At 40.6% G+C, this 23,318-nt stretch overlaps 1 protein-coding gene across 5 annotated transcripts in view; it reads right to left on the reverse strand.

Annotated features, from left to right (window-relative positions):
- The window catches only part of LOC135932975 (ras/Rap GTPase-activating protein SynGAP-like), a 58,967-nt gene that overhangs the window by 11,036 nt on the left and 24,613 nt on the right, over nucleotides 1-23,318 (reverse strand). For 3 of the 5 annotated variants that reach the window (XM_065470785.1, XM_065470783.1, XM_065470779.1), the window contains exons 6-17: nucleotides 23,003-23,263; nucleotides 22,571-22,906; nucleotides 19,737-19,881; nucleotides 18,765-18,909; nucleotides 18,142-18,378; nucleotides 13,848-14,049; nucleotides 11,758-11,948; nucleotides 8,648-8,852; nucleotides 7,664-8,242; nucleotides 2,875-3,393; nucleotides 2,603-2,764; nucleotides 385-596 (exon numbers count right to left, since the gene is read on the reverse strand). In XM_065470785.1, coding sequence (XP_065326857.1) covers nucleotides 385-596; nucleotides 2,603-2,764; nucleotides 2,875-3,393; nucleotides 7,664-8,242; nucleotides 8,648-8,852; nucleotides 11,758-11,948; nucleotides 13,848-14,049; nucleotides 18,142-18,378; nucleotides 18,765-18,909; nucleotides 19,737-19,881; nucleotides 22,571-22,906; nucleotides 23,003-23,263 — 3,194 coding nt within the window. The remainder of the gene's footprint in view (nucleotides 1-384; nucleotides 597-2,602; nucleotides 2,765-2,874; nucleotides 3,394-7,663; nucleotides 8,243-8,647; nucleotides 8,853-11,757; nucleotides 11,949-13,847; nucleotides 14,050-18,141; nucleotides 18,379-18,764; nucleotides 18,910-19,736; nucleotides 19,882-22,570; nucleotides 22,907-23,002; nucleotides 23,264-23,318) is intronic. The other 2 variants (XM_065470784.1, XM_065470786.1) reach the window with 1 other exon arrangement.

A 23,318-nucleotide genomic window follows, 5' to 3' on the forward strand; every position in this document is an offset into this window, starting at 1 on the left:
GAGAAGCTGGTGACCATCTTTTAACCACCTTTTAGAGCTTCAGTCTACAGCTTGCAGTGCTTTTAAACAAAATGGACTGCTAATGACAGAAGTCTTTATCTGACCAGGTCCCATGAGTGTTGAGTGTAACCCATGCTAAAAGCACCATTTCTGTTTCATCGCACTCCACTTTACAGTTAGATATTTTATTGTGATGTTGGGCATTATTTTGAAACTTAGTGTTGACTTAAAGTTTTGGTTATTTCATGAATTTAATAACAACATGTGCGAGCCATCTAAAAAAATATATATCAGTGTGATAAATCTCATTAGCGCGATGAAGCCCGGCAGTAACTGGCACAGCCTCACGTCTGCCAGCCTGAGCTTGAACGCCACACTAATCACCTGCTGATGATGCCTTTGATTTGAGAGTCCTTCTCCATTTGCTGCTGCTTCAGGCGGCGCTCGCTGTCTTCCAGGCGGTTCTGATACTGCTGCAGGATCTTGTTGGTCTGTTGTTCCTGCGTCAGAAGTCGCTGCTCGTATTCTTCAAGTTTGCGATGAGACATCTTCAGTCGCTCCTTTAACGAGTGAATTTCCTCTTCGTATTCTCTAACCTGAAAGAATGAATGAAATAATTGCACTTCACTCATGTCATTATTGGTATTCAGAAAAAAAAAATCCTGAATGATGAGTGATTTTATCCATGGAGACAACACTTTGTTGTTCAGTTCTCTTTTATGCTGAGCAACAAGTGGGATAAATGTGAAGTGGAGTAGTGTTGGGCTTTAACGTGCACCAGTTCCAATCTCTTAAGCACTGCATTGTTTCTAAAATAGGCGCAAGTGTGGGAGTTATTCATTATACAAAATGCTTTCTGCCAATACCCCTGCATAATTGTGTTAAAGCTCCAATCTGGAGGCAAGAGAAGCATGCATATGTATAAAAATCAGCTGCACTCTTTTTATATTTAGCCAATCTTCCATTTGAGGTCATCTCCTTGTGCACCTCTGGGCTGCTTCCAGCGTGGCTGCTATTTTTACAAGTCCTATTCTGACCATTTGTGCATACATGTGATTTCACAAGGGAACTCAAACTTGTGCACAGAGCAAATATCAAATTCTGCATCAGTCTGATTCAACTGATCCACACAGAAATGAAAGATCCTCACACACCAGTTTGTCTTTTTGTTGATTTTCACTGTGTTGTACAATTTGTTCCCTCAGGGCCAATCTGTCAGTGCAGTATCCTAAACATTATGAGGCATCTGAGGGAGAACATTTGGTCGACGACCTCAGCTGTGACAGGTGCCAGCATACAACAGTCCTCCCGCATGCATTGACTTTAAAAAAATTGCAATTTTTGTGTTTGTTTTATTTTTTAAACACAGCAACACAATATTCAGTCATCACCATGCTTTATAAGAAATTTGAATCCTGTTAGATGTTAAAGTTTATGACAATAAAATTTGAAAATGACTGAACAAGTACGGTTTGTTTGGAAGGGTTGCCAGAAGAAAGCCTGTTTTCTCTAAAAAGAATAAACCACAATACTTTCACAACAAAATCCTTTGGACAGACCAGACCAAAGTGCAGATGTCTGGCCATAATGCCCAGCACCACGTTTTGCAGGAACCAAACACCAGCACAAAACACCTCATACCAGCTGTCAAGTACGGTGGTGGAAGGGTGATAATTTGTGCTGGTTTGCCACAGAGCCTAAACACATTGCATTAACTGAGTCAACCATGAACTCCTCTGTACACCAAAGTATTCTGGAGTCAAGTATGAGGTTATCTATCTGACAGCTACAGCTTGGCCCACATTGGGTCATGCAGCAGGACAATGATCCCAAACACAGCAAATCTACAACAGCATCAACAGCCAAAAAACTGAAGAATCCAGGTTTGTCAACCTGAATCAACTGAAGCAATGCTGTAAAGAAACAAACAATCTCAAAATGTGTCAAATGACTGAAATTTCAATAATAAAATGACTACAGTGAGCATATGAGTGTGCTTGGTGTTTTCTTCTCTGGGGACACAGTGACCAGCATTTTATTTGTTGTGCATAAAAGCTGAAGTGGTTTTCAAGGCCAAAATGTTGTTTTCAGGATCTGGAAGTCCTTCTGAGTCCTTTAGAAAATGTGTTATGAAACAGTACACACCGGTTGTCATTGTCCAAACAACCTTAAAACTAAGCTTTTATTCCCATAAGCCACACATTGAGCTAGATGTGTACTATAAAAAATGTGAAAAACAGGGTTACGGGGCTATAGGTAAGGTTAGGGTTATGGGGTTAGAGGCACAATTTGGTGTGACGGTGCTTCCACGTCGCAAAACTATGACATCACTACAATGTGATCGGTCACTTGCAATGTCAAACCTGGACAAGCACTGGTTTTGTCAGTGATATTAGATCAAACTCTATAAATCTATCCTTATTAAACTCCACAACACCTTAATTTTTCTTTATTTACCAAATGGAAATGAAGATTAACAAACACCCAACACTTCACAGAAAACTATGATGACCCCAGTTTCACACTTTTAGCTTCCCGTAATCAGAACATGTGAGTTATGTATATTTTTTGAAGAGGTGTAGGGGGGAAAAAAATTGCTAACCCTTTCCAGCCGTGACTCATCCATACTCTTTGAGTACTCTTTGAGTTGGCCCTCACGGTCCGGCCGCAGGCTCTCGATGTCAGCAGAGAGATGTGGCATGTTGGACACCCAGGCAACCGTCCGCTCATTCAGGGACGGGGTGTTCAAAGTGGACTGAGAACCCTGAAACAAGCACGTATTGGTCTAAGTAGTTAGATTCTGTCCCATGACATTTAACAGTGATTCTTGTGTACATTTTTTTGCCTCTTTTGAAAGAATGTTTTGAAACTTACCTGCTTATTGACGACTGGCTTGAGCAGATGCTGCTGTGGCGGCTGCAGCTGTGACTGCTGAGGCTTCTTGGTGCTTTTTGTGGGCGTGTCCATTGCCTCCTCTGTGGCTGCCGGCGGGACTTGGTTCTCTTTGGCGGAGCTCGTCTGGTACGGGAGCCCAGGAGCCGGACTGTCTGTCACCGACAGCTGCCCATCCTGCTGCGTCTGCGCCGTCGGCTGCTGCGTCTGCTGCTGCTGCTGTTGTGGCTGCTGCTGAGCCTGCCGGGATTTTGGCTGACTGCCGCTCAAATTTGTTTCAGAAGAGTTGAGGAGGAGGTTTCTGCTCTGAGGACGGACCTTTGGAGGCGTGGCAGTGGCCGGGGTGTTAATGGACCGCTGGGACTTGAGGTGCTGGGCGGCGATGGATGTCTGGCGGGCAGGATGGACTGTGGTCGGAGGCGTGGCCAAAGATGCAGGCGTGCCTGTGCCTGTGGGGGTCTGAGATGTGACGCCCATCAGGTGCTGCTGCTGAAGAGACTCCTAAGAGAAGAGGAGAAATAAAGGCAAATAATTAATAATACTCACTCAACCTTTCTGACTTATTGAACAGAGGTGCAAGTGAAAACACAAAAGCAGCTGATTGGACATCAGCCTGTCTTTAACCTTTACTTTGCTCTGTAATTAAGAGCATTTGTGATATGCATATAGTGAAACCAACTGCATGTGCCACTCATGAGGGAGCATCTTGTGTGATGCTGTGCTGCCCCAGAAATTCAAACATGGGTACTTTGATAAGAAGACAGAAAAATTAATAGAGTTAGGGGGCAGTCATTCTAGGCATGGTTGCCTTGTGCCATGCTCGAGCATAACTCTCCCCGCTCCCCCTCAGGCGAGTGCTCACGCTGCCCTTAAAGGACTCTCTTTTCCTCTCTCTCTCACATAAGCACACACTTCTGTAAAGCAACTTGCAGAGCATAAGCTTCACGATTTTATGCATTTTGTGCCTTAATTTGGAAACACTGGAATACCATCACCTTACATATTTGTTAACTACTTAAAACAATGTTGTTGTTGTTTTTTTTAATAGAAGCAGCTCTCTTTTAAGGAAGTGTTATAGATCTCTGCCGAGGTGTGGATGTGGATCACACTACGTGCAAACTGAGTCCAACTGAACTGCATCCAAGCCCAACTTTTTAAGCAGGTAACAACATGCAGGCATGGTATGCATGGAGTACGCCCTTTAAGCAATAAGGCAGGATGAGGTCAGATGTAGAGCACATATACTGAGTGGCCTTTTATTAGGGTTCAGTCTCACTAGTGCTAACATCTGTCTTATCCGACAGATGTTAGCACTAGCTCATAACGCTCGGTGATACCACTGAATATGCGTACATTTAGTTTCTATATTTACTGCTGAGGCCAAACTAAATAGTGAAAAGTGTTTCTGGCTACATGCTTATGGGTGCTATTATATTGAGGCATAAAGTATATTAAAAACGTTTCTCAGTTTACTTCAGTTGAGTATGGCAGCATTAATGGCTACTACCTCAGTGCCACACATATTAATTGAAACCCAGGGTTTCTGGGTTTGGCCCTCAGGTGAGTATATAACCACCAAAAGCTGATGTTTCGTTCTGACACTGGAGACATAAACACACCCACCCCAGTTAACCCGAGAGGTGTGGATGATCATGAATAGCCATTTAGTGTTAAAACATCAGACGTATGCATATGAATAAACAGGTAGATGGATAGAACGAAAGGTAATGAATTCATAAAGCACTCTCCTGATTACACCATCTGCATTAATACGCAGGAGGCTTGTGATGTTTGTTCCATTAAAGCCCACGCATCAGGACAGAAATAGCTCAACTACATGACACCGTCATTAAACGCTATCATTTTACACAGATGTCATAGTAAACTTGTCACTGTGATGGATCAACAGCCCCAAAAAGCCAAAAAGTTCACTACAAGCCGTTTCATTTACATTTTTTGTAAAATGCGAGAATCTCTAAACTCTATTAAACAAATGGCAGTTTAACTTAATTGCTTTAACTCAAGTTTTCAATCTTACGACACAGACTGATTAATAACTACCCGCGTAGTATCCGCATTTCAACACTTTTTCCTGCCCTATTGACCGACCGCGAGTATCCAGCTCCGTCGAAATGAGGACACAGTGTGTGATGGATGTCAAGCGCTCTATAAAGTTCAGCAGAGCAGGCGAGTGAATGATTCTGCTTCAGTGCGTTGTCTGTAGCCTGTCAAGTACCCTTAGGTTTCTGTCGCATTTGCATATCATGCAGCTCAGGAAAGGGCCATTTTAAAAAAAACAACAAAAAAACATTTGAGCTTTATTATGCAATCTGACAACCAGTCTCAACACAGCGAAAACAAAAGTGCAAGGACCTAATGGACTCCAACTGCTAATCTGAATTCAGTGACTCAGTTGAGGTGTTAAACTCACACTAAGAATAAATGGCAAGCCTCTAAGTATGTTAGGCAATTTGGCTGGGAATTACAAAAAAAAACAACCAAAACAATACACATCTTTTTTAACAGAGCTTGGCTGTGGCCGTCCTCATCACAACATCCAAAAGACGCAGTAGTGATATTTTATATCATATATTTAGGGAATTAAAAAAAAAAAAAAAAAACTTGTGCAACTGTTCTGAATCACCTCCTGTTGCTCTATATTTGCTAGGAAAGTGGGAAATTGGTGAAGCATTTATTCAAACATGTAAATACATGGAAATGCAATATATGAGGTAAAAACTGCTATAAAATTCTAATGAGCTTAAAAGTCAGTGTTCGGTATGACCACGGTTATTCTTCAGCCTGAACTAATTGACAAAGCTTTATTATAATTTCTTTAAGTAATCGTCATGAATAGTTCTCCAGGTTTCTTGATGGACATTCACGGCTCTTTTTGGATATCTGCTGCCTTTTATTCTGTTTTATGCCAAGATCCATGACTGACAGTGTGCCATCGTGAGTTTTTCTATCCAGGTATGCTTTTACTGCATTGGCAGTGCATTTGGGATCATGCTGAAAAATAAGGCTGGTTTCCAGATAACATTGCATGTCTATCAATTTTAACCAAATCTGCAACACCAGTGGCAGAAATATAGCCTTAAACCATGACAGAGCCTCTACCATGTTTTACAGATGACTGTAGACCCTCGTGGTTGTCACTCCCCTGAGCTCGTCCATATATAATGGCGATAACTTGAACCAAAAAAGTACAAATTTTTTACTCAATCGGACCTGTTGTCATTGATTTTCAGTCCAGTTGTGTAATCTGGCATACCGAAGTCTTTTCTCCATGTTTCCTTTCTTTAATAACGGCTTCTTCACAGTCACCCTTCCACCGAAACTATTTCTGATGAAGCCTCATTAAACAGTAGTTAAACTGAAGGCCCAGATACTTCCCTCAGGTCCTGTGTTAGTTCTCTGGTGAATTTTTTTCCCCCTGTTTCTTCAGATACTGTTCATTTTTGCAAATAATTTTTTAGGCCTACCGCTTCTTTTTCTGTTGTCCTCTTGTTCAGTTTCCTCAGATTTTTTAAGGACACACTGCACACCAAGCTAAGATATGCCAAGCTTACAGCTAATCAGTCTTTGGGAATCACCTTGTTGGTGCAAAAATATTTTGCTTTTGGGCCTGACAAATTGCGTTATCTTTGGCATTTTTCACTGATTTAAATACAGAAATGGGAACAAATGATGTGTCTATAAAAAAAAGTGACAAAATGGCAAAATATAACATTTAAATTATTTTTTTGCTAAGTTATATGTTGTGTGTAGAAAACACTGGTTTATTCCTTGAGTAAGGTGCCTTTTTATGCCTTAATGATTCATAGTTTAGTGTTAAGTGAATCACAAAAACCAAACAAAACACTCCTCCGGTTTCTTTTTCACTCATTTTCAGTTCAGTCCTTGTACCTGACCATTTTCAAAGTCCAAAGAAAGCCTGGTGAAGTACCGTTCAAGACCATTTTTGAGAAAAAGTGAAAAAAATAAAAGTCTGGCTCCTTGGAAGCAAAATATAAAGAAACAAAGTGTTACTCCAGACATTTGCTCATTGCTGTATTACAACACAAAATAATACCCGTTTTAACAAAAATAGCCAGCACAAACGCATTGTTTATATAACTTTTATAATATTGTTTTTAGAATTAATATATTCTTTTAAGAATATATTAATTGGGTGCAGTACTATTTAATGCTTTAAATCTACTCTGATATCTCCAAGGAGAGCAGACTCAAAACATGCATGTAAAACAATGAAAACACTGATGACAACAGATAAAGATGGCATGAAAGGAGGAGGTTGCAAAGTGGCTTGCAGATACAACTGTTGTCAGGCTAAAGCAGCGTAAATAGTAAGTCCTCTAAGAGATTTGCTTCATATGAGATCAGAAAAATCAAAAGGCATCAGATGAGCCACCATATAATCTTTGAAAACTCAAAAGAAATCCTCATATTTAAAAATTTTCCAGTCTGTCTAATTTTTTTGATGTATAGAAATGGCTGCAAATTCCTAAACAGTTAATGACATACATTTGTTAAATCCCTTGAATTAAAGCCCAAAATCTGGACTTAAATCACGTATTATGGATTATTTAATTTAAAATCCACTGTAACTGTCTTCAGAAGCAAACTGCAAAAATGTAGTCACTGTCCCTATACTTATGAGCCTAACTGTATATGTTTTGCTGTTATTTATGATAAATGATAAAGTCTTTAAAGCCAAAGAAACATCAAACTTTCTTATTCTATGTGTCAGGAAAAATTAGATTCCTACCTGAACCTGCAGCGACAGCTGGTGCCAGGCATAGTCATTGCTCTGATTCTGCCGGGTGAAATCATCACTGTAGCTGTGTGAGTGGACGATGCTCGGCTGTACCAGACTGCTCTGTGACCGCAGGGCGGACAAGTCCTCGCTGCGAGAGAAAGCACTGTTGCCAAAGGCCGGTGGGTAGTCGTGATGGCCATTCTCAGGCTCAGGGGCGAGGAGAAGAGGAGGGGGAGGCTGGGCCGACTGAGCCGGGGAGTTCTGGGCGGCCAGATGGAATAGCGGGTTCTGGAAAGACAGGGGGAAGTGCATAGCCGCTGCCGCCTGCTGCTGTTGCTGAGAGATGGATTCGGTCGGGCCCCCTACATGACCCATTTGGCTTATTCTCAGACCAGAGCCCGCTGAACCACTCGGCAAATGCCCGCCCATACGAAGAGGACCGCCGAGGTTTCCAAAGCTGTGGCCGAGACCTGCGATGGAGGCCTGAGAGGAGGTGAGCATGTCTCCCACAGAGTTCAGGTTGGAAATGCTGTTCATACGAGAGTCCTGAAGGTCCATCATGGACACACTTTTGTTTACACTGTGGACCTGAGAGACAGAAGAAAACAATATAGGACCAAAGAGAAGCATAGATACTAATAAATAGCTTTTTTTGGCTCATGGCAAAGAAAATATATGCCTATATGCTGTTTTTAGGATGACCATCTGTCAAGACCTACAGATGGGAAAAACAGCTCTGGGACCAGTCTGAAGCTCATAGATATGGTTACTAATGTGGACTGTCCCTTTTAAATAACGAACAACCAACCAATTTGTTGTCCGACATGGGACACCACTGACTGTTAACAGGGTCTGAATTTCTCAGACCCTAATAGAGTGATTAGTGGTTTGTTGTTTCTCCTGGGTGGTATGAACAAGCGTGGCAGTCTGGCATCCATGAAAAAAAAGATTTTTGAAATTTATCACACATGCAAGGTGACTGACCCACAGTACCTTCGGATCAGGTTCTGTGATGTCCGAGCTGCTCGTGCAGTACGCAGGGCTTGATCGAGCCAGGGGTGGGCGGGTCACATAGAACACTTCCCTCGACGAGCGAAGGTCGCGTTCAGCGTGTCGCCTCATGTTCAGGTTAGACGTGAGGGATTCTACAGCTGACACTCCAGTAGTGGGGGACGGCAGGCGAGAGATGTCTATTGAACTAAAGAAAAAAATAAACAGACACCTTACCAAAGAGCTCCATCAAGATATTTCTGCTCATTATCTTCCATTATCCCATTTGATTGTCAGGTGGCTTTGGCTCAGGTGGTAGAGCAGTTCAGCAACTGCAGAGCTGGCAAATTCTTTTCCTTGATACAAAGGAGGCATTTTAATATTGTAACCCCTGTTTATTGCCCTGTTAACCCCTGTTATACATACATACACACACACACACACACACACACGTATACTTATGTATATATATATATATATATATATATATATATATATAAAATCTGAATAATCAATAAACTATGCCAGCTTAGATTTTTTCAAAAGTGTAGCAGTCGAATTTGAAATCTCACAGTTGAAACTAAATAAAAGTGGTTTTTTTTTTCAGTAGTCAGTGATCCAGCAGGGTAAAATGGGTGACACACAAAATGAATTCTATAACCATAATTTCCACACCCCATCTGAAGTACAAAAAATAAAATAAAATAAAATAAAAACTGTATACGTAGGGAGTATTTATGGGAAAAGCCTTGGATTTTGGTGGACTGATTTTATTTTCCTTCTAGACACTAGAGGCCTTGTAGCAAGTCATGCATTACGACTATGAGAGTACAGTATACACTATAGAAAAAAAAACCAATTATCTAATCTGACGAATGATTTCTGTCAGTGTGACACCTCTTGGGGTTAACGCTGGCAGGCGTGTCATTCCTGATGTTGACTTTCCAGGTGTTTTATCTCTGTCCTCTTAAATTAGCAATGAGCAGATTTTAAATTAAATTTTACAGTTTTAGTTCTGGTCTCGTCCCTAATAAAATGTTTGGTAAGAGGAATTTAAATGCAGTCATTGTGGAGGAATTTGGGCCCACTCTTTTTTTTTTACGATGTTGCATTGAAGTTTGCAGGCATTTCTTTATGCACGGCTCTTTTAAGGTCTCATCACAGCATTTCAGTCTGATTAAGGTCTGGATTCTCTTAGAGATTCACTGCTCTGCTTAGGGTTCATTGTTATGTTCCATGACCCAATTTCAGTCGAGCTTTAGCTGTCAGACAGATGGTCTCATTTTCAAATCTAGAATATTTTGGTATACAGACGAGTTCATGGTTGATTCACTGACTGCAAGGTGCCCAGGACATGTGTCCACAGGACAAACCCAAATCATCACCACTCCACTGTTGTGCTTAAAAGTTGGTATGAGGTTCTTTTTGCAGAGATGCTGTGTTTGGTTTTCTCCAAATGTGGGGCTGTGCATTACATTTAAACATCTCATTCTGGTCTCATCAGTCAAAAGTAGGGCTGTGCGATATGACCAAAATCTCATATCCTGATATAAAACATCTATCGTCCGATAACGATATAAATCACAAAAAATTTAACATTTTCTGTAAATTCTTTGAATCTCGGGTAGCTGAAGTGTTTCCAGCTGGGCGTCGTGTACCTGGAGTCGAGTGTTTTAACCGATGCATGAAACTACACATTTTTAGTCATAAGTTGTAACGGCTGCCGTTTTCTTTGTGAGTATTTATTACACGGCGTGCTCCGGGGAAAAGCCTGTTCTAACGTTTGAGTCTAAGGTTTATTTTTTAGCACCTGACGGCTCTTTTTTGCTTCTCATCCGCCAATACTCTGCATACTTTTTCACGTGATTCAGTTTATTTTGAAAAGTTTCAACAGGATCTTGAGCTTTATTGTGAAAGGTTTATGTGGAAAATAAACAAGCGGACATGCGATGGTTTTACCGTCGTTGTTGCTAACGACAATGCATAAAAACAGGCGCTTGTCCGTCCGTAGTGTGGTTATATTAAATATAAGAGAAAGAGAGAACTTTAAGAAATGAATATAGCCCCTACAGTGACCATCAAAACGATGAAAAAAATATTGCCGTAAACAGTTTATTTTGCGACACCACGAAACAAACAATAGCGTAAAATTAAACGATAGACGTTTTTATATCGTCATCCGATATATATCATTATATCGAACAGCCCTAGTCAAAAGGACATTTTCTTGCTCTTGTTCAATCTTTTTCTAATTGTATTGTCATGATTTTTAACATATGACATGCTAACTGAGGCCTGTAGAGACTGAGATGTAACTTTTTGTTTTGTTCTTTGTGCAGAGAAACTAAAAAAAAAAATCTGACTTTTGGGTGAATCTATTAAGACATCCACTCCTGAGAAGTTTCCAGCATTGCGTTTAACACACTCCTGAATGCTCCAGACCAACAAACTGTCAAAATGTCTACTTTCATAAAGCTGATCACACTTGCTGATAATCAATCAATCAGGTACCTTTGATTAGCAGCAGCTGACTGCTACTTACCCTCCTGTGTGAGCAGTAAGGGTGTACTTATTGCAGTCGTGTGCAAATGTTCTTTTTCACATGACTGCACTTTGCCTTTAACAAACACAAAATATGCACCACAAAATGTAATCACTGTTATTCATGTTAAAGGGCCATTTAAACAGGCAGTCATGGCACAACAGTCTCTTGACAATCTGACAGCGCTAGCATGAATGAAAGCACACAGGGAAAAAAGCTTAGGCAGGAGAGTCTGGGAACAGATGGTGCCCACATTTACTGATTGATAAAATACTTTAAAAGCCTGAAGAGGTGCATTAGCATTAGCATTAGAGGCTCTTAGAAATACACCCGTGTTGTCCTGAGCTAATAAAAGTTTCTTATTATGTATTCTTGGCCTTTTTATGTGTTTTCGCTAATTACACCCTTGTGAAACTGTCTTTATGTGGGTTGAGTGAGCATAATATATATTGTCTTGATAGAGTCACAGCGGGGACTGATCCTGCTGTGGCTTTGTTCCCTTTGGGTGTATGCAAATATATTTTCATGTCCAGAATCGCTGACAAGAATAAACACAAACACAAGAAGGTACCTGTTTAAGTCACGCATCATAAGACTTTGGAAATCAGAGGACATAAGACGATTGAAGGACGGGCGGGAGAAGAGCCTGTCCTTCGGTCGGTCCGGCTGGTGATTTGTCGGCATGTGAAGCTGCGGGTTCCTCAGAGCGACGCTGATGTCGTTCAGCAGTCGAGGCAGGGGTCCAAGTTTGAGTATAGCATCCTGCAGAACGGACAGGTTTTCAAAATCAGGAGTAGACAAAAAGCTCAAATGGTTCCAAACAGCAGTTCCCAAACTTGTCTTTTTTATTTTCCCACTGCAGGCTATTTTATTGACCATGTTTTAGCAGCACTGCCAACTGGGAAAAAGATCCAACTGTAGAAAAGACGAGATAAAAAGGTAAAAGGAATTATTTTGTGTATTGATGAGCTAGGTTTTAATTCATTATACTGCTGGTGAAGGCTTGACAGGGAGTGATTTTAAAAAAGGGCGCACAGACAGGAAATTGCCATACAAATATCTTAAAGCTATAATAAATATTTATTAGAGATTCAATGAAACTGACTCATATTCTACTTTATTAAACATGCAACCAGTCCACACATCACATCAGTCTTTTGTTTTTTTTTAATCGTGCGTTCCAGCTTTCATTTATAACTTGCATCCTTTCACTCAGGGGTCTTATTGACAGCTCCATTCAGCTAGCTAACTATCAGGAAATTGAGCATTGCACAATTCCTGACATGTTTACAGATTCAGAGGGCTACCATAGGGCGAGAGGTGGACAGATCACAAGTCTTGTAGGGCTAACACACAAAGATAGACAACAATTCATGCTCATATTCACACATATGGCCAGTTCACTTAACCCCATGCATGACTGTGGACTGTGGGAGGAAGTTGGAATTTAATAATAAAACCAATTACATCTCAGTTTTTAGAAAGCTGATTGCTCTCCTGTGTTTGTCAGAAAAGTATGGTTCACTTTCCACTAACAACAATTTTCAAACAGACACTAAATGTTTATTTGAACTAGGGCTGGGCGATATGACCCAAAATTCATATCTCGATATTTTTTAGCTGGATGGCGATATACCATATATATCTCGATATTTTTTTTTAAAGCCATAAGGTAAGAACAAAAAGAGAGTTCTTAGTTAAAGCTGTGTCCCTGATGTCACACAGGCACTTTTATTAACATACAGCGTAGATGTACATGAAGAAATTACTCAAAAATAAATTATCAGCATTTATTAAATAATAATGCTCCATAAATAAAAGAAAACAATGTTGTTTTTGTGCATAACAAAAAGCTCACAATTGTGCAGTCAAAATGTAAACTAAAAGACCCTGAGCATAATAACAGACAGATTTCACAGCTGCTCTGTTCCCAAGTTCTACTGCGTGACTGACAGCCTGGAGTTTGAAATCCTCTTTGTAACCGTGTCTCTTAACAGGTTCCATTTATGGTCCTTACACACGATACGGTAATATTACGTTGAAGCACAGTACGTATCACTCCGCGAGGCTCCAGACTACGGTAGCCGTAATGCTCCGACAATCCATCAAGCGGTGCAGCTCCATAGCTTACCAAAGTCCTACTAAAACATTTTTTGACAGATTGCTGAGCGCCGTGTACCACATAAAATCAGTTCGCGGTCAGTAAGCACAACCAGAATTCATACATAAGGCGCACTGTCGATTTTTGAGAAAATGAAAGGATTCTAGGCTGTGCAGCCCCTGTGGGCTGCATGTCGTTAGCGCGGTTAGCTCGCTAACACGTTGACGCCGTCCAGCCCCATGCACGGGGCGATCCGCGGTAACTCATTAACGGAGATTTGCCGTGTCCATCTTGTCGTTGCCTGCAGGTGAAGCTATGGGGGAGGGGGAGTTGTGTTCAGTGAAGGAGAGGCGAGGCAGAGTAACGTTGCATAGAGACAAAAGTGGACGAAAGAGAGGCAAACTTGTGGCTCCACAACTATAATTATAACGTAACATATACTATATCGATATAAACGATATTGTCACATCTTATATCTCGTATGAAAATATATCGATATTTTTAAAAAACTCGATATATCGCCCAGCCCTAATTTGAACTCATCAAGTTATTCCACCTACCTTGCTAAGCTGGCCCATGACTTCCCACAGTAAGCTGTGGAGCATGGATAACTCTCTTCCGAGGTCAATGTAGCCCTCGAACCCTCCTGCGTTTCCTCCAGTGTCCAAGTTGGAAATCTCATAGAGAAACTGCTGCATGGAGCCCCACTCCATTTCCAGGAACTCATTCATGAAATACATGTATTCCTCCTTGGGTCCAAATCTGCACACACATCACAGGCAACATTTGTAGGACACGTGAAGACAAGAGAAGAATTTGGAAACACGCTGCGCGCTCTGTTAGCGGATCTAAAGCATAGGGTTTGAGCTGTTACAGTTTTATATAAAATACACTCAAAAGGCTCGTTGACTTTCTTGTTGTTCTGTAATTCTGATATTAGTGAGTGTGTTACAGCATGCTGCACCAAATAATGTGCAAATCACTTAACTCTAATGTTTAAATAAATGCAAATGTTGTATTTTATGTTAGCAACATGTGTCAAAAGAGCCAGGACAGGGGTATGTTTACCACTACCTTGCATCACTTTTTCTTATAACGGCACACTGTGAGCATTTGCTAACCATTTTCCTATTCTTGCTTGATGTAGGAATTCAGCTGCTCAGCAAGTCAGAGCTCCTTTGTAGCATTTTTCATTTTGAAATGCATCAAATGTTCTCAGCGGGCGACGAGTCTGGACTGCAATCGCCGGTTTTGCAACTGGATTCTTGTACTACAGAGCCGTGCTGCTCTAATGCTCTAATACATGCTTAATGTGTTTTGTCATTGTCTTATTGTAAAAAAATAAATTAATAATATTCAAACAAACAAAAACTAGACCTTCCCTAAAAAGATTATATCTGAATGGTAGCATGGGTTTGCTCCCAAAAGCTGCATGTAGCATTCAGGAAGGTTTTACAGAAGTGCACTATTTCACCCCCATACCATCACGGATGCTGGCTTTTTAACTTTACACCAAAACCAAGACTCTCTCTTTTGGCTCCTTTCATAGTTTCCAAAAAAAGTTTTTAATCAGACCACATGACAGTTTTCTTCTTTGTCTCATTTATGTTTTTCTTTTAATTGGTGCAGTTAATGACGGGTTAAGACACCTCAACATGTGTATCAATAAAGACGTGGTTTAACGACCATTGCAATTGGTTCCGAGTTTTTACGAGCGTAGCTCCAGTAAGTAAACTGATGCAGTGTTGCCAACTTAGCGACTTTGTCGCTATATTTAGCGAGTTTTCAGACTCCCTTAGCGACTTTTTTTTCTAAAAAGCGACCAGCGACAAATCTGGCGACTTTTTCTGGTGTTATTGGAGACTTATTTATGACGACTTTTTGACGTGAAAGCACGTATCGCTCTTTCAACAAGCAGCGGAGCTTTGGCACGGTGCACCTCACCCGTGCCAAAGCGCTCACGGGCGGAGGATAGTCCTCCCCCAGCTGCTATCAGGGCAGAAGATGTTCACACCTATGCGTCCAAACTGCAAATGAATCGCGCATGAGCGAAGCCGCTGCTCCCGCACTGACTGTAACGCAGTCAGTTCTTCTTTTACTCTTATGCTGTTTTGTGGATCACAAGGTTTAAAACTACATATAAACACACACACACACACACACAAAGTAACTCCACCAGAGTGCCTATTTCGGGTCACTTTTGCCGGTCCAAGCCCGGGTAAAGGAGCAGGGTTGGAATTGTGACATTATAAAAACAATAATTCCTAAAAGAAATTTAATTTGTAGTTCTAAATAAATTCTAAACGCATTTAGGATGTTTTTTACTCACTTTATGGCTCTTCCACGATGTTATTTCTCTCTTCAACAACGTAGGTAGGTTACAATTACATTACCATGAACAATTATGCAAATTAGGCGATGACGTCATTTAGCGACTTCTAGCGACTTTTAGGACAACCAATAGCGATTTTCCTTACTGAGGAGTTGGCAACACTGAACTGATGCACACTCATTCATTTTGTTCTGGAAGTGGGCTGGAAACAAGACAGAACCCCCTCCCTTCAGGAAAGAAAAAAAAAGGGTTACCCTTAATAGGCAACCAAGGGGGAAAGAGCTAATATGTATTTGTGGATGCATACATGTTTAGAGCAGGGGTATCAAACATAAGGCCCGAGGGCCAGAATTGGCCCAGCAAAGACTGAAATCCAGCCCACTGGGCACCTATGGAAAATGTCAAGGAAAGCATAAATTCTGGACTTTTACATGTATTTTAATAGGTTTTACAGCTTTATCCACTGATAGAGACCATCCCATGGTCTCAGAGTGATTTAGTAGAGATAAAAAATTAAATGAGAGAAAAGTCCAAAAATTAAAATAAAAAATTTCCTGGAGGTCTTTTGTTTTGTATTTTACAGTGTGTCCACATTTTTTTTTTAAGTGATTTTAAAATTTTCTGTTTCATAATTATAGGGCAGTCTGGGGAATTAACTACTAGAGCTTTTTCTGTAATTTTTCATATTTATTTCTTACATTTTAAGCCCAAAGAGGCATACTGATTTATTTTTATTTACTACAGCAGCATCTCGTTATCGTGTAAAAAACTGAGATGTGCTGTTGAAATTGCAGTGCTTGTTCTTATATCAAGATATATCAGGGATTAAATCTGTAGTTAAACTTCATTACACTGACAGAAAGGGGAGTTTTACTGGTCTTGCATGAAAGTGCGCTGTATGTGGCGCACGATGTAAAATGAATTTGACATCCCTGGTTGTGGAGTGTAGTGACAGAAACACACAGTTTTTAATGTTGTATTAGTTGGTAACCTTAAACCTCACAGAAGGAGCTTTCCCTAGTTTCTCTGAACCTTTTAAAACATTTTATACAGTAGACATATTAAATACCTAAATTCTTATTTTAACTCAACAAACACTACTGTTAAATGATTTTACTTTGTATCTTATTACAAAAGTATTCTGATCCAGTTTTGTTTAAACCATGTTGCTGGCATCAAATTTTATTAAGTATAAGAACTGAAGATACACTGCTTGATCCGCAAATCGCCTGATTTTCAGTACGCTCGGTCCAGACTGGTCAGCCTTACGTATGTCGTATTACAAGCCTGCCTGTTTCATGGATGCACAACAAAGCATAGCAAGCAAATAGTCGCTCACACACTCACAGCCACACGCTATAAGCAGCCAGGTGTCGTTACAGTTTGGCTGTAGCCGTTAGCACGTTCTTCACTCTGAGCAAGGAAATAAAGTTCAGCAAGTAAACAGATTACCATAAAAATGTTCATAACAACAAACCTAATTACACACCTAATCAAACCCCAGGTGAACTTAGACATCTTAAAGACACTAATGAAGGCAAAGCAGCTAAAGCTAAAGCTATCCAAAGTGTTAGCTTTAGCAAAGGCAGCCACAAGCTAGCACCCTCGGTATAAGCGAAGGATCAAAGCGGTTTTGAGGAAAATTATGGAGGCAAGTGAGGAGGAGAAAAGGGTGGAAGGGTGGAGTTTTATTTTTATACAAATCTGTTGCACACACACTTTAAAAACTTATGACAGGAAACCTAGTGTGTACTTTAAGACACTCCAAACTAATGGCCTTGGGAACACTAGCATGACAGCTCAACTGCACCTTTCTGATCAAGTTCACCTGAAAATAACTGTACTGGATTAGTTCATAACTAAGGTCTCTTCAAAGATACTCTTTTATATAAAATGTGACTGGCTACTTTTGATGTTTTATTATATGTACGTGTGGAATTAAAAACTCAGAGTATGACTGGAAAAAAATTACTTTCATTATCTCAGTGCCACCAAAGTGAGTCCCTTTTATCAGAGTGTTGTTTTGATGTTTTTTCTCTAACTTGTTTGACAAAAAAAGTGCCCATCCACAAGGTTAAGTTTAATCAGTTAATTGTTTCAGGTCTGTAACTGTTAGAAGGGATAATTAAGAATAATTGAGTTTCATCTTAAAAGTTATTTTTGGTATAACAGATGTGACCTTGAGAGCACATCCTAAAAAGTTCTTTAAAGCTGTCAAATAAATTACCACCGTGTGCGATTTTTATGTCTTAATCACAGGTTCCTAGTTACGCCAGGGGAATTCGTTATGATGTTCAAGACGATTCTTTGAGTGCAGAGCGGTGGCTCAGAGTTCAACGTCGGTGAGTAACAGCTTATAACCTGGCAGTCAAAACTGCAAATCTCTATCTGCGTGATGTCAGTCTGTGACACCCATCCCACCTAGCACAAGTGTCAGACGCCTGCAGATTTAAAACTGAACTGAATCAAATGAGTGTAACGTCACAGCTGGTGTAAGAGGGCAGGTGAAGACAGACACTCACTTGTTGAAGCTGGCCAGGTTCTGCATCACCTTGGCTATGAGCGTGAGCGTGCGGGACGTGCGTTCAGCGGGATACTCCTGCATTAAGTTGAACAGGGAGGGCGACATGATGGCTGGGCACATGAAGCGAAGAAACAGGGAGGAGCTGATGAGGCTGTCAGCGAGATCCTCTCTTCCGCGCTCAGCACATCTGGCTCTCCATGAGGCAAAAACTTCTTTCAGCTCCCGGGGAAATATGCTGAAACAAGAACATGATTTTATTTCCCGCTGTCAGGGAGAACAGCAAGACAAAATGCTATAGCTTATGCGAAACCCTCAGGAATTCAAGGTCAGGAGACTTAAAACATACAGAAAAGAGCAGTTTTCCTTGCTCAAAACAATGTATTTGTTCAGGGTTTATTTGAATAAATCAGTTTCTTTTCCTCAGTTTAATAAATGTTTAATATCCTTTTTAACTGACTTCTACTTAATTCTGCAGCTTTCAAGGAAAGTGAGAACATGACTCGTCTGGGCAAAATGGACGGCAGACTGAAAGTTTCAGTCCTCTGTTACTTTCAGGCACCAATTAATACGCAATGAGAACAGTTCTGCACATACAGAGCTTTCTGAGGGCACAAGACTGACCAGAGAGAGTTGATAATCTTGCAGAGTAGGAGCTCGCAGCACATTCGAAGGTTGGCTTGATGGTCAGCGAGGACTGATGGTGGGACACGCATGGGGTCCACCTCGCAGTTCTCCTCAGACTCATATAAGGCTCGAATAAAGTCACCTACAAAATGTAGATTACAAAGTCTTTACCTTTATAGGAAAACAAAACTATATACAAAAAGAAGCTGCAATGACAACTGAACCTGCACACAACTGCACATACTGTACATTTTTTTTCTTTTTCCCTAGAAAATGGCGCAACTAAAGTAAATAAATGTAAAACTGTGAATATAACACTGCTTTAATAATGGCTGAATCTTAAAAACATAAATACAAAATATGCATAGTTTTTACTTTACAGATTGTTTTATAAATGCAGAGGAGTATTTCAAGGATTAATAAAAGTGGTGCTGCACGCACACACAGAGATGCACGGCTGAAATTCTCACCATTCTTCATTTAAATAATCAAAAATAGGATGAAAGTGGACATGTCTACATGTGTTTGATTTTAGCTAGTTTTTATAAAAAGAAACTCAGCTAGTCTAACTAGACTTGCATTAGTTACACTTGTCTTACACCGGACACCCCATTCATTTGTATTTGTATTTTGAGATGTAAGCTAACAAAAAAGACATTTGCATTTAATGTTGTGCCACAGAAATCCTATTAAAATATAATTTGTCTTTGCTGATGTGACAGACTATTTTTCATAGAGACTGCATTTCTGAAATTGAGCCACGACAAACGGGAGTAATTGTGCATGTCACAAAAACAAGCACAACATCAAACAATGGCGCAATCGGTTACACTAAATGCCAGATGCTACTTATGCATGAACTTGGCCTATTTTAGTAAAAAGTAAAAAGGTATTTACTTAGAGCTTCAAGCACACATACCTTCATTCAGTCAGCAGGGCACTGATAAACGCAGTGATGCACAGCCTTACCTATAGCCTCCTTGAGGTATCTGTGACCTATCAGTTTGAGGTACTCTTCCACGGCCTTTGTAGCGAGTGTGTTTTCCCGAAAGATCAAGTGCTCTCGCTCCATGAATCGATCCACCTCACACATCGCCATGTCTGACAGGAACTCCTGAGAAGAGATTACACTTACAGTACAGCTGAGTACACATACAGTTAAGTCTATAAGACACTTTTGTTTTGTAGTTTTGCCTCTGTATGCCACCACAGCAGATCTGAAATCAAACAATCATACTGTGCGTGCATTGACCATTAAGCTTTAATTCAAGGAGTTTAACAAAAGTATTGCTTGTCAATTAATGATCTAATTACTTTTTAGGCTCTGAAAATGCCTCATATGCCAATCAGGCATAACATTATGACCACCTGCCTAATATTGTGTTGGTCCCCATTTTACTGTCAAAACTGCCTTAACCCATTGAAGCATGGATTCCGCTAGACTCCTAAAGGTGTGCTGTGATATCTGGCACCAAGATATTAGCAACAGATCCTTTCAGTCCTTTAGGTAGCGAGATGGGGCCTCCATGGATTGTCCTTGTTTCTCCAGCACACACCCACAGATCTTGGATCTTTTGAGGCTAGGTGAACACCTCAAACCATTCCTGAACCATTGTTGCTTTGTGGCAGGGTGCATTATCCTACTGAAAGAGCCGTCAAGAAATATCATTTCCTTGAAAGAGTGTACATGGTCTGCAACAATGCTTAGGTAGGCGGTACATCCACGTGGATGGGACGACCCAAGGTTTTCCACCAGAACATTGCCTAAAGCAGGGGTCGGCAACCTGCGGCTCTTTAGTCCTTAAACTGCGGCTCCGCGTGGTTTGGGAAAATAAATTACAAGTATTTAGCTGAAGTGTATTTTTTGTATTAGTTCTTTTTAAACTTGTAGTTCTAAATTGGAAGATTATTGTGATATTGAAATATAAAAATAAAATTATATTTTATTATTTTTCGTCGCTCAAAATAAGCATCACACTCGCGGAACCCGGTATACCCGCCAAAACGCTGTGCATTTACCGAGACTTTCAACCCCAGGTAGGCCAATCATGGATCTTTGGATCCACATTATGTCAGCAGCTCCACCGCGAACTATGTTAAAAACAAACACCGCTCACGCCTCACACGCCTCACAGATGACAGCTTACAGTCCTGCGTAAAGATGAAAGTGACTTCACTGTGCGCAGAGGTTCAGGAGCAGAAGTTCCATTGTAAACATATCACGGCAGACCCGACGATGTTTTCATGAGCATGCTTTTCGGCATCTCTTTATTGACCACTTTTCACACACGGTTGCTGTACGCATACAGCCGGCTGTAGCTTTTCAGCTCACAGCCCGACAACACAACAGCAAAGAGAGCACAGACTTCAAGGCGGCGAGGCGTGATTGCGGGTGCCGCTCAGGTGCGTACGCCTCCCATGCAGCGGCACTGCAGACCAAGCCCCGTCACACACATTTACCATGTAAAATAAATATAAGTAAATAAATAAATATTTATGCAGAATTTTGCAAATATTTATTTTTCAATTTTTTAGTAGCATAGTGCTTTATTCCAATTATTTTTTAAAATTCAGGTCAAGGCTCTGCTACGCTCCAAAAGCCCAAAGGCGATATAAGGGTGGATGTACACAACAGTTTTTGTTTGCTACATGGATCATTTTAGTTCAGCTGGGTGTCTTTCCCTTTTGTTATATTTCTTTAAGAGTTCAAAATGTGTTCATTACATAAATAAAATGTAATTTTCTCTGTAGCACTTCATGGATTTCATAAGCAACACTCTTTAGTTGTTCACACAAAGCATAAAGGTAAAAAACAATATATACAGTGTTATCTTCATTTTAGATGTCAAAAAGTATTTGCGGCTCCCAGTGTTTTCTTTTGCGTGGAAACCGGGTCCAAATGGCTCTTTGGGTGTTAAAGGTTGCTGACCCCTGGCCTAAAGCATCACATTGCTTCAGCTGGTCAGGTAAAAGACCACACGCACCTGGTCATACACATGAGGTGAAAGAACACATGATTCATCAGACCAGGGCACGCTCTTTCATTGCTCTGTGGTCGAGTTCTGATGCTCACATGCTCATTGTTGGCGTTTCGACAGTGGACAGGGGTCAGCATGGGTACCCTGACTGGTCTGTGGTTATACAGTGTATCCTAGAAATGTATTATCAGAACCACCATTAACATTACAAATAACTGACCCTTGGCTGCCCATGAACCTGCCGCTGGTTCATCACTGTTCTTTCTTGGCCCACTTCTGTAGATATTGACCACTGCAGACTAGGAACACCTCACAAGTGCTGCAGCTCTGGAAATGCACTGACCCACTCATTTAGCTAAAACAGTTTGGCCACAGTTTGTCAAACTTGCTCAAATCCTTATGCTTGCTCATTTTTGCAGCTTTTAACACACGTAACAACTAAAGTAAATAAATGTAAAAGTAATACATAAAGTGTTATTCATTTCATCTGTCAGTGGTCATAACAGTATGCATGATTGGTGTATAAATATATGAGAACAAATATCTGTAATTCCTAAATTGTTCATTTAAATCTCTTTTTATAACATCCCTTGAATTAAAGCTCAAAGTCTGCAGTCTTGATTGTTGATTGATTTAAAATCCACTGAGCTGGTGTAAAGAGGAAAAAACACAATAAAATGTGCCATTGTCCAGAAACCTTTGGACCTAACAGTACTTCTGTAAAATTCTTGCAAATTAAAAAATACAAATCAAACAGAAAAAAGGGAGACAAGAAAATAAATTATTTAAGATACACCAACAAGCCATAATTTGACCTCTCTTTACCTTTGTCTTCCCCGTGCTTTGAAGGATGTGCACCAGTGCAAATGCCACCTCCTCTTTGCTCTTCACACTCAACAGAGGCTCCAGAACCCCACACAGTGTTCGGTAGTTGTTGGTAATGTACTCCGCAAACTCCTTGTACAGCTCCATCGGGAGGATGTTCATTGTCTGGTAGCGAGACTTGATACGTAGTGAGGCGTTGATAACTTTGGCACTTCCAACACCACCGCCTTTGGCCAGAACACTGGACTGAATCACCGGGTACCACTGCTCGACGAACTGCCTGCCGGTGATGCTGGATATGGGGATGCTAACAAGGCCAATGTATGTGCTTTTTTCCTAGATTATTAAGAAAAAACATGTTTATTTCACATATTTATTGCAAATGTTTAGGTGAAAAGCATTAAAAATGACTTCACGAGACACTTCCGTTACCTTGCGTCTTTTTTTGTCCGTTTCCTTGTAGAGGTGCAAACGAAGGCTACGAATGGTAGGCAAATTGTTAAATTCAAAATGCTCGCCCCAGAAGACTGTGTCGGTGCGGGGCTTGCTGGTGGTGCGTGCATACAGCATGTCATCCAGACACAGCTCACAATAATAGCGTTTCTTAGCTGGAAGGTCTCGCGCTTCGATGATCCACAACTTGAGGACATTATCCACCCGTCTGCTGTTATCCTGAAAGTGAAACGAGGAGTTCTGTTACTGCATTATAACAGTCCTTACTTAAAACTGTCTCATAATTTTGCAATGT

This window comes from Pelmatolapia mariae, linkage group LG22 (genome assembly GCF_036321145.2).
Source record: "Pelmatolapia mariae isolate MD_Pm_ZW linkage group LG22, Pm_UMD_F_2, whole genome shotgun sequence".
NCBI lineage: Eukaryota > Metazoa > Chordata > Actinopteri > Cichliformes > Cichlidae > Pelmatolapia > Pelmatolapia mariae.